Source organism: Berghia stephanieae, chromosome 2, assembly GCF_034508935.2.
Source record: "Berghia stephanieae isolate SIO BIC M18660-M18661 chromosome 2, UCSD_Bste_1.3, whole genome shotgun sequence".
Lineage (NCBI taxonomy): Eukaryota > Metazoa > Mollusca > Gastropoda > Nudibranchia > Aeolidiidae > Berghia > Berghia stephanieae.
Window position 1 is genome coordinate 109,680,436 of NC_088361.1, and position 17,500 is coordinate 109,697,935.

General features: G+C 38.1%; 1 protein-coding gene across 2 annotated transcripts in view; it reads right to left on the reverse strand.

Annotated features, from left to right (window-relative positions):
• Positions 1-176: 176 nt before the first annotated feature.
• LOC144966223 (hexokinase-4-like) overlaps positions 177-17,500 on the reverse strand; it is a 75,653-nt gene continuing 58,329 nt past the window's right edge. Inside the window, exons 3-4 of one of the 2 annotated variants that reach the window (XM_078902400.1) lie at positions 954-1,116; positions 177-399 (exon numbers count right to left, since the gene is read on the reverse strand). In XM_078902400.1, coding sequence (XP_078758526.1) covers positions 242-399; positions 954-1,116 — 321 coding nt within the window. In that variant the 3' untranslated portion in view covers positions 177-241. The remainder of the gene's footprint in view (positions 400-953; positions 1,117-17,500) is intronic. The other variant, XM_078902401.1, reaches the window with a different exon arrangement.

Sequence of the window (17,500 nt, forward strand, 5' to 3'; positions counted from 1 at the left end):
CTCATCATCATCATCATCATCATCATCATCATCATCATCATCATCATCACCACCACCATCGTCATCATCATCACCACCACAACCACCATCACCATCCTCATCGTCATCATCATCATCATCATCATCCTCATCACCACCATCGTCATCATCATCACCACCACCACCATCGTTATCATCATCGTCATATATATCAATATCATCATCATCATCTATATCATCATCACCATCATCTCGACCATCATCATCCACCCAGTTGTACCTGCACTCCAGTCCCCAACATGATGTTCTGTGGAATAATGAAAATCTTGCTTTCCATTTTCACATCCGGGCCATTCAGATTGATGAGTAAGACCCGGAAGTTGGTGCCGCCAAGGTCAAGGGCCAAAAAGTTTCCGCTCTCTGGAAATTAAAACAAGAATGTTGAACTTTCTAAATTCGTACATTGTATTTTTGTGTTAATTTTTTTATATGTGTAACGTTCTTAGGCCATAAGCGACCATGAAGAGGAAAATCGGGATCACAAAGAAGATTATGGGGTAGCAATGTAACACTCTCTCTCTCTCTCTCTCTCTCTCTCTCTCTCTCTCTCTCTCTCTCTCTCTCTCTCTCTCTCACTCACACTCTCTTCTCTCTCTCTCTCTCTGTGTGTGTGTGTGTGTGTGTGTGTGTGTGTGTGTGTGTGTGTGTGTGTGTGTGTGAATTGATAAAGAGCAAGTATCATTTTTTGAGAAGCACTATTTTTTAAAGCACCTGGTTGGGATCAAGAGGAGTGGAGTAGGAAAGAAAGAATCATCATCATCATCATCCATCATCATCATCATCATCATCATCATCACGTCATCATCATCATCATCCATCATCATCACGTCATCATCATCATCATCATCATTATCATCCATCATCATCATTATCATCATCATCATCCATCATCACCATCATCATAAACTACTGACCAGTTCCATCCGGGACGGCCCTAACGTATGTGGGATAACACTTGATAGTGGCGGCATCGTTGGTGTCTGGGTCCAGCCCCTTGAAAATCTCGGCCTCCATGAGTTCCATGACCTTATAGTAGTCATCGTCGGTCAATTCAAGAGGCTTGAGGATGTTCTCTACCTGTGGATCAGACGAAGAAGAGAAAAAAAAAAGGGATTGTAAAAGTGCGGCTAAGTGATCTAGTTGCATCTCGTCTTCGGAAGGTCCTGGGTTCGAGTCCCGAGCGGCCCATAGTTCAGTCATTGGAACAGTCTCTTTACGCACATTCTCTCACCATACTCGGGTGTAAAATGAGTATCTGGCCGTCAAAAGCATTGTCTTGGTCCGAAAAAGGAATGTGATATCGCCTAACAGCCGTCATGTCATGTCTCGTCCTGCATGTTAATTAAATGTTGCTGTTGGCCAGGGACCCTTTGTAAAGCGCTTTAAGCACGTTTAGTGAATATTACACTATATAAAATAAAAGCTCAAGTGTGTTTGTTTTTTAATTTTAATGAGTCTCTCATCTTAAGTGATATGACACTCGATTTAGGAGACTGGCATGTTTGAATTGTATTTAAGGGTTTTACGGCGCGCTTGCGACACATCTAGGTCATAACAGCGCCAGTAAAAAGAAGAAAATGAAAATCAAAATATTCTAGATTTACAATCAAAGCACCCAAAGAAAAAACAAGACAAAGGGGAATTGGTTCAAATAGGAAACAGGTGTAGATTCCAAGAGCACACTATCAATGCACTTAGTTTGGGAATAATGCAGTTGTACGGTGCAAAGTAAAAAATAAAAAAAAAGAAAAAAAAAAAAGAACGGAGCAAAAACTAACATTCCCTGTACCCGATTTATGATCTTTACAACTGTTAGGTCCAGAGTACTGTCGAATGAGAGCAGCAAGGGAGGTGACTGCGCAGCACATAACGCTAATTTGAACTCTCAAAGCATTGTGACTGACAAGTAATAATAGGTGTGTTTTTGTTGGGGTTTTTTTTTTTTTTTTTTTTTTTTTTTTTTTTTTTTTGTTTTTTTTTTTTTTTTTTTTTTTTTTGTATGTTTGTTGGTTTTTTTTTTGTTTTTTTTTTTTTGTTTTTTAATTGTCCGATGTGAAATGAAAGTTATCTGGCGCGCGGGGGGGGGGGGGGGGGGTTTAAAAATTTAAAGATCAAGGTAAATGTAATTGTAGAGGGCAGTATTGCGTCATGATCTAGACTTGACTTATTGTTATTATTGTTGTTATCTGCAAGAGACAGAATGATCATGTCGTAAATGTAATTGTTTGTAGAGGGCAGTATTGCGTCATAGTCTAGACTTGACTTATTGTTATTGTTATGTTGTTATCTGCAAGAGACAGAAAGATCATGTCGTAAATGTAATTGTTTGTAGAGGGCAGTATTGCGTCATAGTCTAGACTTGACTTATTGTTATTAGACCTGTAAATGAGCTCTATAAAAATTGACTGAAACTCTTCGACAAACTGAAGATTCAATTATTTTTTTTTAAATAAGGGCATCATTGGAGAGGAGAGTGATAAATACAATACATTAAAATAGTTGGTGTTATTTCTTACTGGAAGTATGACTGTCATAATTTGATGTAGAAGTAGAAGGAATGCTAAATAAGCATGTCATTCATATAGGTAAAGATGACTTCATCAAAATCATATTCCTGCCTCTGGAATTTTTTTTGACATAGTCAGAAATATAATCACCATTATCATCTTTAACTTCTAGCCATGACCTATTGAATTTATTCCTCACATCTTTATCGATGCTCGACAAGTCTGAATTGCGATCCACGAACAGCTAAGCCATTGTGAGAACATTAGAATAATGTAGCAATGAGCAAACGTGATTTTCAATCAGGAAATGGCCGAAAAAAAAAAAACTTAAATAAATATGACTTCTGGCCAATACACTGAATTATTAAGTAGAAGTGAATTATCAAGAAGAAACTTCGGCAGGCGTAGCGGAAAAATTCAAAGAATCGAAATGAAGGTAAATCGCCACAAAACAGCAAGCTCGCTTGGGCTTGAGCAAAACAATGGCAGAAAACGTCCTGATTTGCACGGGAATTAATTAGGCTACTTACCATTGTTCCTTATAATCAGGTACTCAATCAGTGAAGAAACGGTCAACCAGTTTGTTTACAACATGAGGCAATCGAAATGTGCTTGTAGCAATCTATCCTAACTTTCGATTTTCGATTTGAAGTTGTCTACATAACATTCGCAATTTACTTTATCATAGTTTTGAGACTCGCCAGGTAAATGTGGTCAATTTTGGCTAAGGGAGCGTTCACATATTACGTCATCAAAAATTTGCCCTTTTTAGACCCCCTCCCCCCCCTCCCCCAAGTCATCACTTGTCATCATTGGCCTGACCCCCCCCCCCCCAAACAGATGATGACGTCATCTAATTTAATAAAAACTAAAAGATAACTTTAATTTCACAATATTTATTATTCGTTTTTCAAACCATAAACATTGATTATCAACGTTTGATAAAACACATTCAGACATTTTATTAATTTCAGAAACTGTTGATAATTTATGTTTTACGATACAATGGGGACATAAAATTTAAATTTGCAAAGATAAAATCTAACAAACATTATTTAAATTAGGCTACTTGGTGCAGGTGCTATTAAAAAAAATTCAGAAAGTGTAATTTAAAATAGTATAGGAGGCAAATTATTTTATAGCATATTAGTCTTTTAGTGGAATGAATTTCTGTTTCAATTTCCAAACATAAAATTAATTGATTCAAAAATGTTTCTGCCTTGTACCTCTGGCAATGTACTATGAATAGTATCATCAATTTCATCTTCATCGTCATCATTTTCTCCCATTTGCTGTTCTTCATGTATGCCGCATTTTCGTGAATGGTCTTTCATTGCTGTGATCGAGGAGTGATACAATGAACATTTAGGGCAAGTTCGCCTTTTGAGAAGTGATACCCCTTTCCCATTTTGTTTCTTGAGAGATGGGCAATACTCATCATAGCAATTTATCTTTAGCTGTTTTGAAAGGAACAAACTTTGAAATAGGCTTAATTTGCCTATGTTTTGATGACATCATCTTGGGTCTGACCCCCCCCCCCCCTCCCCCATGTCAACACATGTCAACATTTGGTAGACCCCCCCTCCCCCCCTAGCTGATGACGTAATATGTGAACGCTCCCTTAAATGAAACAGTGAAATTTATCGCTCGGTGGCTCAGTTAAAATTGGCTACAGTTGGGATCACGACGGGTTTGGAAAGTGAAAAAATAATTTAACGAAGGATGTGTGAAAATACCCAGGGATGTGTTCAGACACGCCTTTAAAAAAAAAGCGTTGCTTAGTCTTGGCAATATATACATCGTTAATATAAACGGTCCCCATGAGCTATGTGTAGCGCTGTGGAACACTCCTAATTACTTTACGGTCATTCGACTACGATTTGTGAATTCTTTCTTTTTTAATTTATTTCTTTCTTTCTTTCCTTTTTTAAAATATTTGAATTTGACAAATTGACTGATTTTAGTTAATTGACTGAGAATTTACAGGTCTATGTTATTGTTGTTATGTTGTTATCTGCAAGAGACAGAAAGATTATGTCGTAAATGTAATTGTTTGTAGAGGGCAGTATTGCGTCATAGTCTAGACTTGACTTATTGTTATTGTTGTTATGTTGTTATCTGCAAGAGACAGAAAGATTATGTCGTAAATGTAATTGTTTGTAGACGGCAGCATTGCGTCATGGTCTAGACTTGACTTATTGTTATTGTTGTTATGTTGTTATCTGCAAGAGACAGAAAGATCATGTCGTAAATGTAATTGTTTGTAGACGGCAGTATTGCGTCATGGTCTAGACTTGACTTATTGTTATTGTTGTTATGTTGTTATCTGCAAGAGACAGAAAGATTGTGTCCCCCAGCCCCAGCCTCCAGTGGGAGTACAAGGCACGAAGCACGTTTTTGGTGGTTGTGCCAAATCTCCCCAATCATTTCCTACGCTCATTAATCTCACAGAAACAGGACAACAGTCCTAACCTCACTTCCTTCCTAATGACGCATGGTAACTTAGTAACACTGGCTCTAAACTACCGGAACAATGGCGGACGCCCGTATGAAATATTTCTCCGGCGAGCATGAAAGAGTATCCAGAGGGGAAAAAAAAAACATAAATTTGATCATGTTTTGACTTTTACACATTATGATCACAAGATATATGAAAAGTTCTAGCCAGCTTGAAGAATGAAAAGTAATGATTTTCTTTGTTTAGAACCAAGATGGCCGCGGTTGCCGGGCGCCGTTACATCAGACTACTGAATCCAATTGACGAGGTTCAAAAATGAGTTGTCCCCCGTCAATAGGATGACCTAGGTTGACGTCACTCAAATGTCTTTGGTTTTAATTGAGATTTTATATAGCACAATATAGTATATTATACACTAAACGTGCGTGCTCGAAGCGCTTTACAAAGGGTCCCTGACCAACAGCAACACGTAAAACGTAGAACGAGACAGGATGTATAGGGTGTATATTTGTGTTTGGTTGGTTGGTCGGGTGGGTTGTTTGTTTTGTTTGTTTTTGGTGGTGGTGGGGGGGGGGGGGGGGTGTTTTGTTTGGGGGTTTTTTTTTGGGTTTTTTTGTTTTTTTTTCCTCCGATCCTTGTCTACCAAACAGGATCGCTGGAAATGTGGATCAGTAGGAAAGCACTTTTTCGATAATTTAACGAACTGCGAGCTACTGTTACTGTCTAGTTGCCACAACAGAAATCGGAAATTTGCTAGTGGCTTGCGGGTGGTCGGTATGAATCCTTCTGTGGTAACTGCACCCTTAAGCCTTTGTAGTAAAAGGCCCCTTAAAAAGTCACATGATCTCACCAAAGTCGGATGGAAAATGAGCATCTGGTAGGTGGCCGCGTTGCTCTGTTTCAGAAAAGTAACGTAACAGCGCGTGACGCATGCGCCATGTCACGTCCTACCCTGTTAACTGTCGCACTCTGGAAAGACACGTTAAAATTTAGGCCAGAATACTCGTCCTTCAAATTATATCGATCGATTTCATATTGACGCCCAGCCGGCCAGCTTGGCAAAAACTCTCAAACATGGGATTTCTCAAAATGGTAGAGTGCGGCCATGTGGTCTAGTGGTATGACACTCGCTTTCCGACCGGAAGGTCCTGGGTTCGAGCCTCGCTCTCGGCGCATAGTTGAGTCCTTGGAAAAGGCTCTTTACTCACATTCTCTCACCGTACTCAGGTGTAAACTGAGTACCTGGTCGTTAAACAGCATCGTCTTTGTCCGAAAAATTGTAATATCGCCTAACAGGCGTCATGTCCCGTCCTGCATGTTAAATGTTGCTGTTGACCAGGGACCCCTTGTAAAGCGCTTTGAGCACATTTAGTGGATATTGCGCTATATAAAGCTCAATTAGAGTGGAATGTAGGTAGGTATGCAGTCGGAGCCATTTGGTGCATGCAAGGTTGTATGTGTTATCAGCGCATTTCATGGAATACAATGGCTGACTGACATTGAACCATTTAACGACAGGGGTTCACGTTCAACAAGGCTGATCGGATATTAATTTACATGCACGCACAGTATGGAGAGGCCAAAACATACACTATAGGGATGATACACGCACAGTGGGAATGGGGGGGGGGGGGGGTTAAATTTTTTTGACGCCTTTCATACATTCGTTTAACTCATTCAATCCTAGAGATTTTTGCTACTTTTCAAAATTGGAAAATATGTATTAAAATGATCATAGTTTTATTAAACTACCATTAAAATGCAAAAACTAAAAACATTAGCTTTGATACCACGCTTATAATTTGTCTAATATAAATGTAATAAATAGGCATGGGGTAAAGGTAACCCGGGTAAACTACGGAGATGGTGTTAGGGTTGAGGGAGTTAACATCCAATTAAAATACAACATTGGTCCATTATTTCAACGCTCAATACAAAGGGACTGTCATAAACTCCGATAAAACACAACGCACCTTTTTTTTTAATGGCCAGATACTTTTTGCTTTAAAAGTTTACTGCCTTACTCGTATTTAAAATCTGGCAAGAAAACTTGTCCAAAAATATCGATCGATTTAAATGATCCTCATCTTGGCAAAAACTCTCAAACCTGGGACTTGAATCAAGATGGATTTTACCAAGATGAGGGTCATTTAAATCCATCAATATTTGAAGGGCGAGTTTTGTGGCCAAATATTTTATCCTTCAATCTTTCAAATCGAAACACTGGCTGTTATTTTTTGTTTTGTCTTGTTTTGTTTTTTTTTACTTTGTCAGGGGACGAAATTGACCCGATTACCAATGTAAAAGTAATAAACTCGGAAACTTGAGGGGAATCACCGTGTATGGTGTGTAATAGGATTCAATAGTCTGATGTCACATCCGCCCAGCAACGAGCAGCTTTGTTCTAAACAAAAAAAAATCGGTACTTTTTCTTCTTCTTGCTGGCTAGAACTAGAACTTTTTCAGATGTCATGTGATCAGAATGTATATAAGTCAAAACATGATCAGATTTATAATGTTTTTCTCCTCTGGATATAACAGAAAGTGTGTTCTGATGAATCACATCATTTCAGTCAGTTACAATGCCAGCAGAATAACTTTTGTCTCCACTAGATATTTTCTTATCGTCTTTTTTATTTTTGTTATTTTGTTGTCTTTTTTGGGGGGTTTTTTGTTCTTTGAAGTGAACCCTTCGACTTCGAGTCTCCGTTCACTCGCAACTCGCGAACCCGATTAGATTCGGGCTTTGTTTTTTTGTTTTTTGTTTGTTTGTTTGTTTGTTTTTTTTTTTTTGTTTTTTTTTTTTGGTGTTTTTTTTTTAGTTTCTACTCTCAAAAATGTATACTTTCGACGATCTGCGCTTATCTTTGTTTTTTGTTTTTTTTTTAAGCCAGTGTCAATAGAAACAGAACATTTTTTGCCTCTGTCATTCGTAACCGATGTATTTTCCTTTCGAATCGAAATAGCTGCTAACTTGTCGACGCTATGATATATCCTAGTAACTAGTCTCAGTCTAAGCTTGAAGTCCGGCCTCAGCAAATGACTAAAACTTGGCCAAACTTTGTCCGAATGTGACTTGCTTGGTCGGCTCACACAAAATCCGATTTTTTTTTCAAGTCCTTGACTTAAGTCATGATACTAAGCGCTAGTCCGCGTTCATAAAAAAACGGGCCCATGATGATGTCTGTTTCTGTTTATTGCTTTAGGTCTCTTCCAACACAAATGAGGTTATATGAGAGACCGCTGAAACAAAAAAACAAGCAATCTAACAAAAATAGTACAAATGTAAATCAAAATCATAACCTAAAGATATAAGCTAAACTATAAATAACTAAGAACAAACAGGCAGAAGATTTACAGAAAAAAAATATCCCCTGTCAAAAATACAATCACAAACCAAAGAAGCAGGATAGGCAGTAAAGAGAAGAAGAAACGACATCACTATCGGATCGTATACCCATGCGAACATCATAGGTATATGATTCAAGGGTGATGCTCCCATCCAACCACCCGCGGCCAAGGCCCATGATGATGTAGTAACAATACAAAATAGAAAAAAAAAAATCAAACCCAAACTCGCCTGTTGGACCTGCTGAAATTGAACGGTAGTCGAACTTGAACTAGTATCAAGAACGCCGTCTGCGTGGTCGCCATCATCACCAGACGTAACGGCCATGTTGTGACATTTCACGGTCATCATTGCAGACGATTCCCGGCCCGGCGTGATGTAGATTTGACTTTTTTTACACGCCTTTTCTTTCACAGCACTCGTGCAAGCTCCCATTTGAAAGCGAAAGTAATAACAGACGACAAAAAGCTTAGCTTAGGGATAAAATCCACCGAACTGAGTGAGCACTTGGCGGAAACTAACGATCACCACTTCTCTTTAATCGATTTAAAACCGGTTGTCAACAAACAATGTTAGCATCCAGTATTTCTTCCTGCGATCAACTCGCTTTAATCTTAGGCCTATAACTTCTTTTTTTTAAAAAACCCAAGTATTCAAGCAATTATATATATATATATATATTATATATATATTATATATATATATATATATATATATATATATATATATTATATATATATATTATATTGTATCTTAAACGAAAGCAAATAATCAATGTTTGATGTCACAAATCTAATAATAAATTACAGTTCGATAGCATAAATAACACATCAGATATAGAATATTCCAAACATCAAATGGTTAAATCTCCAAGTAAGCTTTCGAATAATGACAAAAAGGATATATCAAAATAGTTGGCCTAAAATATAGATACTATATAATATAATACTCTGAACAGGTTGTCTATCAGAACCATTAAATTGACCGAGAGCTAATCTAACCGTAATTCAAAACAGTTAAAAAAATATCCGAAAGAATTTAGAAAGAAATCACAAAGTCAATCTGGAAGACTTCACCAGGTCCGGCTGAGTGACAACGATTTGCAATGCTGCTCAAGAGACAGAGACTCCCATTAGGATGTGTTGTTGTTGACAAGGTTTGACGGGGAAAATGTTGAGAGAGAAAATAAAAAATAAAAAAATGCAATGATGCAATTTTCAACTTTAACCCTCTCCTTGCCTACGACGCCATACTGCGACCAAGCAGTCAGTCATTCACGAGTCGAGTTATTTTGTACGCCAGCTGGCGATTGACGACTGACTACCTTCTCCATCGATTCTTTCTTTACAATGGACATTGTATATTACAATATAGGACACAATCCATTGGCGTGCGTTGACTAGACCAAAAACTACCAACCCCCCCCCCCCCCCTTCCGCCCGGCCTCCATAAACCTTTCCGCCCTCTCATCATCATATTATTATTATAACGTATTCATAGCGATACGACATTGATCTTTGAATAATGACAATATTGTGTCCAGTTCAAGTTTCTACGTTGTAGTTTCAGCCTTTCAAGGCGAGACTCAATAACTTTCTAAAAACAACTTCAATTTAATTTGACAAGCGATTGTTACTGCTGACTTGAAATAAATGCACGTTTTGAGCATTGAAATATCCACTAAACGTGCTCAAAGCGCTTTGCAAGGGGTCCCTAGCCAACAGCAACACTTGACATGCCGGAGGAAACACGACGCCTGTTAGTCGGTCTCAACTTTTTGGTTTTTTTTTTTTCTTTTGTTTTTGTCATACTCATTTTACACCCAAGTACGGTGAGAGAATCGAAGTTAAGAACCGTTTTCAAAGACTCAGCTATAAGGCGCTCAGAGCGGGACTCGAACCCTGGACCTACGCATTGAGAGATCAATTAAACAATTTCAGAATCTCCACCAGGACTCAAATAAGCAACATTGAATCGAAGAGCAAGTATCTAGATATGGCCTGGACAAACAGAAAATCTACGGTTGTTACCTTGTTTGGTTTTCTTGTTTGTTTTGTTTGGTCATTTTGTTGGTTGCGCGCGCGCGAGCGCGTGTGCGTGTGTGAGTGTGTGTTTGTTGGTTTTGGGTTTTATTTTGTTTGTTTTGTTTTGTTTTGTTGTTTTGGGTTTTGTTGGGTTTTTGTTTTTTTTGTTTTTGTTAGTTTGTTTTTTGTTCGTTTGTTTTTATCTTTGTTTTGTCTGGGGGAGGGGGGCTGTTGTTTGTTTTGATTTGATTTTGTTTCGTTTTGTTTTGTTTTATTTTGTTTGGTTCTGTATTGTTTTGTTATTTGTTCGGGTTTTTTTTTTTTTGTGTATTTGTTTTGTTATTTGTTCGCTTTTCTTTTCTTTTTTTGTATTTGTTTTGTTTTTTGTTTCTTTTTTTTTTTTTTGTTTTTTGTTTTTTGTTGTTTTTTTTTGTGTTTTTTTTGGTTGTTTTTTTTTTTTTTTTTGGGGGGGGGGGGGGGGTTGACGATATAAATTGTCACTTTACAATGGTTCAGAATTGATGTAGTGTTGTTCAATTCGTCCACATAGCCATTTGAGTCTTGAGTGACGTATTTTCTGGGCATTTTGAGGCTTTAAAAAACCAACAAAAAACGATAAACATCAACAAGGTACATAATATCAAATCAAATTAATCTGTCTAAAAAATAATAGCAGTGGCTTGAAAAAAATAAAATTTGATCTCATATTTCACTTATTTTTTGCCCTCGGTTTTCATACCTGTAAATATATGCACCTACATTATCATACAATACCACTTGAACCCCCCCCCCCCCCCCCCTCTCTCTCTCTCTCTCTCTCTCTCTCTCTCTCTGCTTCATGTGTACGAGTCAAACGAGATAGCGTATGCATTTCTGTGTATTCTATATACACGTTATCTCTACCTAGCATTTACAGTTAGTTTACAGCGACAACGTGCTGTTTTCTCAGATATTTTTTTTTTTGGGGTCGTGTCACTGTGACCCGACACAATCTTTACGTTCAGTTAAATGAGCAGGTTCCGGAGAGAGAGAGAGAGAGAGAGAGAGAGAGAGAGAGAGAGAGAGAGGGGGGGGGGGGGAAGAGAGAGAGAGAGAAGAGAGAGAGGAAGAGAGAGAGAGAGAGAGAATAAAGAGAGAGGAAGAGAAAGAGAGGAAGAGAGAGAGAGAGAGAGAGAGAGAGAGAGTGATAGACATACAGACAAAAATATGAGAGAACGAGAGAGAGAGAGGGGGGGGGGGGTAGTGAGATAGAGACAGACAGACAGACAGATAGATAGATAGATAGATAGATAGATAGATAGATAGATAGATAGATAGATAGATAGATAGATAGATAGATAGATAGATAGATAGATAGATAGATGATAGATAGATGGAAAGATAGATAGAAAAGAGAGAGAGAAGAGAGAGAGAGAAGAGAGAGAGAGAGGAGAGAGAGAGGAGAGAGAGAGGGGAGGGGGGGGGGGGGAGAGGAGAGAGGAGAGAGAGAGAGGGAGGAGGGAGTGAGAGAGAGACAAGAGACGGGGGTAGGGCAGACTACTTACACAATGACGAAATCACTTTTGAACTAAACAGGAGTCGGATGTAAATAATATTATGTACGTGGAAAGTGAAAAGAGGGAAGGTAAAGTAAAGGGTGACACGGTAACAAAGGTTTGTTTGTTTTTGTTTTTAAGGGTTTTACGGCGCTTGCAACACGTTAAGGTCATATCAGCGCCAGTAAAAAGGAAGAAAATTGGATAGTAAAGACATTCTTGATGTACAATTAAAAGGGCTTGAAAGAAAAAGTAAGAAAAGGGGAATTGTTCAAATAGGGAACAGATTTAGATCCCAAAAGCACACTATCACTATCAGTGTACTTAGTTTGAGATCACCTAAAAGTCTCAACCAAACACCAGCACATGTCCCCACTAATAGGAATACACTCAAATGTTTACAAATCATGTTAAAAATTAAAAAAATAATAGTACATAACAGAGATGATTTACAATGAAAAAAATATCATCTCCCAAAACAATGATTATACATTCGACTGTTTCCCTCCCAGCCAAAGACTCCGGCCAGAGTCAGGAAAAAAAACCAAGTAATCTCATTCCAAGTCAAAGACAGAAAGCAATTGGAAAAGACACATGGTGATAGAAGACACAGCAAGTACCTACCTCCCTGCCCACTATGGGGGGGGGGGGTGATCATAGAGAATACAGGACTAGAGACGACAACAGGTAGGAAAACGTCATCAAAAGGCGACTGCAGACATCAAAGGGTAGGCTTATATCATCAAAGGATGTCTACATGATTGACATGGCCATATAGGGAACCCCAGACTACTGTATTCTCTATGTAGGGAACTAATTATCTACTCCCCCATAAAGAATCTGAACACGAGAGGTCGAGCGCCGCCATTTTCTTTTTTATGCAACCAGGGACGATTAGCCACAAGCAACAATAACAGCAACAATAGAGCGACAAAATCGAGGTGTATGGTGACGTCATGAAAATAATAAAAATGCACCGACTCGAATTTGTTTTGTTTTTGTTTTTTTAATGACCGGAAAAACTCCTCCTTCAACTTGCGATCGACTAAATAAAATGATCCTCCTCTTGTCAAATACGGTCAAACTTGGGACTTCAAGGACGAGTATCCTGACCAAAATTTTAAAAATAATAATATGGTATTGTTTGTTTTGCTTTTCAGAACACGATGGACCAAAAAAAAAAATAAATTAATTTCTATCGTCTATCTGGAATTTAGTAATGTATTTATGTCTTTGTTGTTTTTTGTTGTTGGCTGAAGAAGGGATTTGAGCCCGAAACGTTCCGTGTTGGGGTATTTTGTTCTTTTTTTTTTTTAATGCTGTTACTATATTCATTTTTGTTTATTACTAGAATACGATGAAACACTTTACGACTTTTCACAAGTTTTAGTGTCATCTTTATAAATAGATTATTAATATAAACATTTTCTGGCCAAAAATTCCTTTTCTGCACAGAAAAAAAGGTGTTTTGTTTTGTTTTGTTTTGTTTTGTTTTTTGTTTTTGTTTTTTTGCCAGTACACGAGCGGTAGGGTCAGGTATGGATGGGCTGTAGAAAATATTTCCTGGTCGAGTACAAAATGGATGGATGGTCTATGATGACGTAAGGTAGAGGAGAGGTGGAGTGATTCGATATTACAGAAGGTGGGTTGTCGGGCAGAGCCACAGATTCTCTATGGGCAGAGCTCCAAACCAAAAGGTGAAGAAGGTCTTGTCAGGTATGTTGTTGATATTTTAGTTACGCCACCTATGCCGCTATCTTGGCTTGGGACAAGGGAAATAACAACGCTTGGAAAAACAAATTGAGTGGATACGAAGAAACTGGTTTTGCAATACTACTCAAAGCTATTAGTTTGTTTTTGTTTTGTTTTTTTTTGTTTGGGTTTTTCTTTTGTTTGTTTGTATTGGGTTTTTTTTTTAAGTTTTGTTTTGTTTTTTTTTTGTTGTTTTTTGTTTGTTTTTTTTTTTTGTTTGTTTATGTACTGCTTTTCTTATTTTCATTTTCTGTTGGGGGTTTTTTACTTTCCCTTAATATGACTTCCCCGGTAAATGTGTCTTTAAGATCTATTGAGGCAATGCATTTATAGTCTTGATGTGATATAGTTTAGTGAGAACTAATCATTAACATGGCTGTCTTAAAAAACAATAACAAAGAGCTGACTGACAGTGACGTCAACTTCGTTCCTTCTATTTCGAGGTATTCAAAGTGTGTGAAGTTCTGTATTCATAATTGGATTCAATAGTCTGATGTCACGCCCAGCAACGGCGGCCATCGTGGTTATAAACAAAGAAAATCTGTACTTTTTATTCTTCATGCTGGCTAGAACTTTTCATGTCTTGTGATCGGAATGTGTAAAAGTCAAAACATGATCAGATTTATGTTTTTTTTTTCTTCTCTGCATGCGCTTTTATGCTCGTTGGAGAAATATTTCATAAGGGTGTCCGCCATTGTTCCGATAGTTTAGAGCCAGTTTCAGTTACTAAGTTACTATGCGTCATTACGAGGGAAGTGACATTACGACTGTTGAAGCCTATTTAAACGTCACAATAACCCTCACTCACAACCCTGTGCATTGTGCTTAGTCACTTATTGATAGTCTTGGTTCGCCTGCCGATATAGGGGGGGGGGGGGGGGGGGGGGGGGGGGTCTGAAAATTCCGAAACAACAGTCTCTGTTAAAATTGCACGCCATCATCGTTTTCCCCCGCTAAAGATAGTGTGTGCTTGGCTAAGAAGCTCACAACATTGCCAACCGGAAGTATAACGGACCAGCACACAAACCTATGGGTAACCTTAAACGTTTAGCCTGGTTAATATAGTTTAGTAAGAATAAACCAGTAGATTTTTTACCAATCAAAACATGGAATTTGTGACACACCTTCACACGTGCTCGGACAAACAATGGTTGGTTGTTTATAAACAATAATATGAATGAAATCGACCTCTCTCTGAATACCCTTAAATGGATGACTATTGTCACACGATTTTCTCGATCATATTTTAAACGTCTAAGCTTACACATAGTTTTCTCTGTTGGTTCTATTTATCAAGCGGTAGAACAGTGGGTATTTTACTTAGACACATACAATCGATAGTCAAACCTGCGTCGTTCGCTATGTCACCGCCATTGTTTACATAATGACGACTGTCCGAGAGGCGTGGTTATCTAAGTGTCTATTACTTGTTAACGCGGATGGTAAAAAAAAATAATTTAAAAATAACAAAGACCCTGAGTGACGTGAACTTCGTTCTATCTATCGGTGTTAAGTACACTGGTCAGGTAACTGCTTTTACGAACTGGTTGGTTCTGCGAGTTTCCTAATCAATAAATAATGGATTTCTTCTAAACAAATAAATAAATGAACACAAAGTGTCACGTCCACCACAACATTCTTTCATCACCTGACCCGTAATGTCCGGGTTTTGTAATGTCCGGTATGACGTCATCAGACTAAGAATAGTCTCTGACAGGAACTACAATAATAATAATGTTTTGGGGAAATCCGAGAGTCATTTAGTGTGAAAGTTTGAAAGATCGGTGAGAGGAAGGACGGGGTGTTATTACTTATCAATACTGGTCAACATTACACGTGTATGGAAAAGGTGACTTGGTGCGGCAATGTGGTCTAGTGGTATGACACTCGCTTTCGTGTCGGAAGGTCCTGGGTTCGAGCCTCGCGCTCGGCGCATATTTGCATATTTGAGTCCTTGGAAAAGGCTTTTTACTCACATTCTCTCACCTTACTCAGGTGTAAAATGAGTACCTGGCCGTTCACAGCGTTGTGTTTGTCCGAAAAAAATTGTAATATCGCCTAACAGGCGTCATGTCCCGTCCTACATGTTAAATGTTGCTGTTGACCAGGGACCCTTTGTAAAGCGCTTTGAGCACATTTAGTGGATATTGCGCTATATAAAGCTCAATTTAATTTATAGGTGACTTGGTAAAAGTTTTTATTCCAGTCTTGACATTAAATTCCACTGTAGACATAACACATTTTTTTTTTTGTCTTTCGTTAGAATAAGTTACTAATGTTAGTGAGTAAAATTGGTGTAAGTATGTGTGTGTGTGTGTGTGTGTGTGTGTGTGTGTGTGTTCGTGTAATACATGTATTTGGGATTGAGTCTGTGTGCATGTGTATAATTGTGTTTGTTTATATGTATTCTCAAATTTGTAAAGGATTGAATGTTTGAATGCCAATTGGATTCAGTAGTCTGATGTCACGCGCCCGGCAACGGCGGCCATCTTGGTTCTAAACAAAGAAAATCTTTACTTTTTATTCTTCATGCTGGCGAGAACTTTTCATTCCCTTTTCATATGCCTTGTGATCAGAATGTGTAAAAGTCAAAACATGATCAAATTGATGGGTTTTTTTTCCTCTGGATACGCTTTTAAGCTCGCCGGAGAAATATTTCATACGGCGTCCGCCATTGTTTCGATAGTTTAGAGCCAGTGTTACTAAGTTACCATACGTCATTAGGAAAGAAGTGACGGTACGTCTATTGAATCCTATTATTATTATTATTATTATTATTATATTATTATTATTATTATTATTATATATTATTATTATTATTATTATTATATTATTATTATTATTATCCAGAGACGCCAACTTTAAATTTCGCTCACAGGAGTTTCAGCCACCACTCGTAGGAATTTCAATGCCGAAAGAGGAATTTCCGCCCACAAAAAAAAACGATATGTGGCATTGTGCTTACATATTGTATAGTTCTAAATAGATAACTGATTAAATTACAGTGTATATTATGATACATAAACACATTGCAATTTACAATCCCAAAGTTTCCTTATTTCAAATGAAGTAAAGCGCCAAAACCTAATGGTAGAGATTGTAGTACTGGTGGTAGTGAGGATGATGTGGTGTTGATGGTTGTAGTAATAGTGATGAAGATGTGATAGTGGTTGATGTTGTAGTTGTAGTGGTAATGATGATGATATGGTGGTGGTGGTGGTGGTTGAGGTAGTAGTGGTAGTGATGATGATATGGTGGTGGTACTGGTTGAAGTAGTAGTTGTAGTGATGATATGGTGGTGGTGTATAGTGGTTATAGTAGTTGTGGTCGTGATGATAATGATGTGGTGGTGGTTGTAGTAGTGGTGGTAGTGATGTTGATGTGGTGGTGGTGGTGTGGAGGTTGTAGTACAAATTATGGTAGTGATGATGATGTGCTAGTGGTGGTTGTAGTAGTAATGGTAATGATGATGTGGTGGTGGTTGTAGTAGTAGTCGTGGGTAGTGATGATAATGTGGTGGTGGTGGTTGTAGTAGTACTGGTCGTGATGATGATGTGGTGCTGGTGGTTGTAGTAGTAGTGGTAGTGATGATGATTTTGTAGTGGTTGTTGTTGTAGTATAGTAGTAGCATTAGCAGTAGTCGTAGTAGTAGTGATGATGATGATGTGGTGGTTGTAGTAGTAGTGGTAGTGATGATGATGATGTGGTGGTGGTGGTTGTAGTAGTAGTAGTGATGGTAGTGATGAAGATGAGGTGATGGTGGTAGTTGTAGTAGTATTGATAGTGATGATGATGTGGTGGTGATGGTGGTTGTAGTAGTGGTGGTAGTGATGATG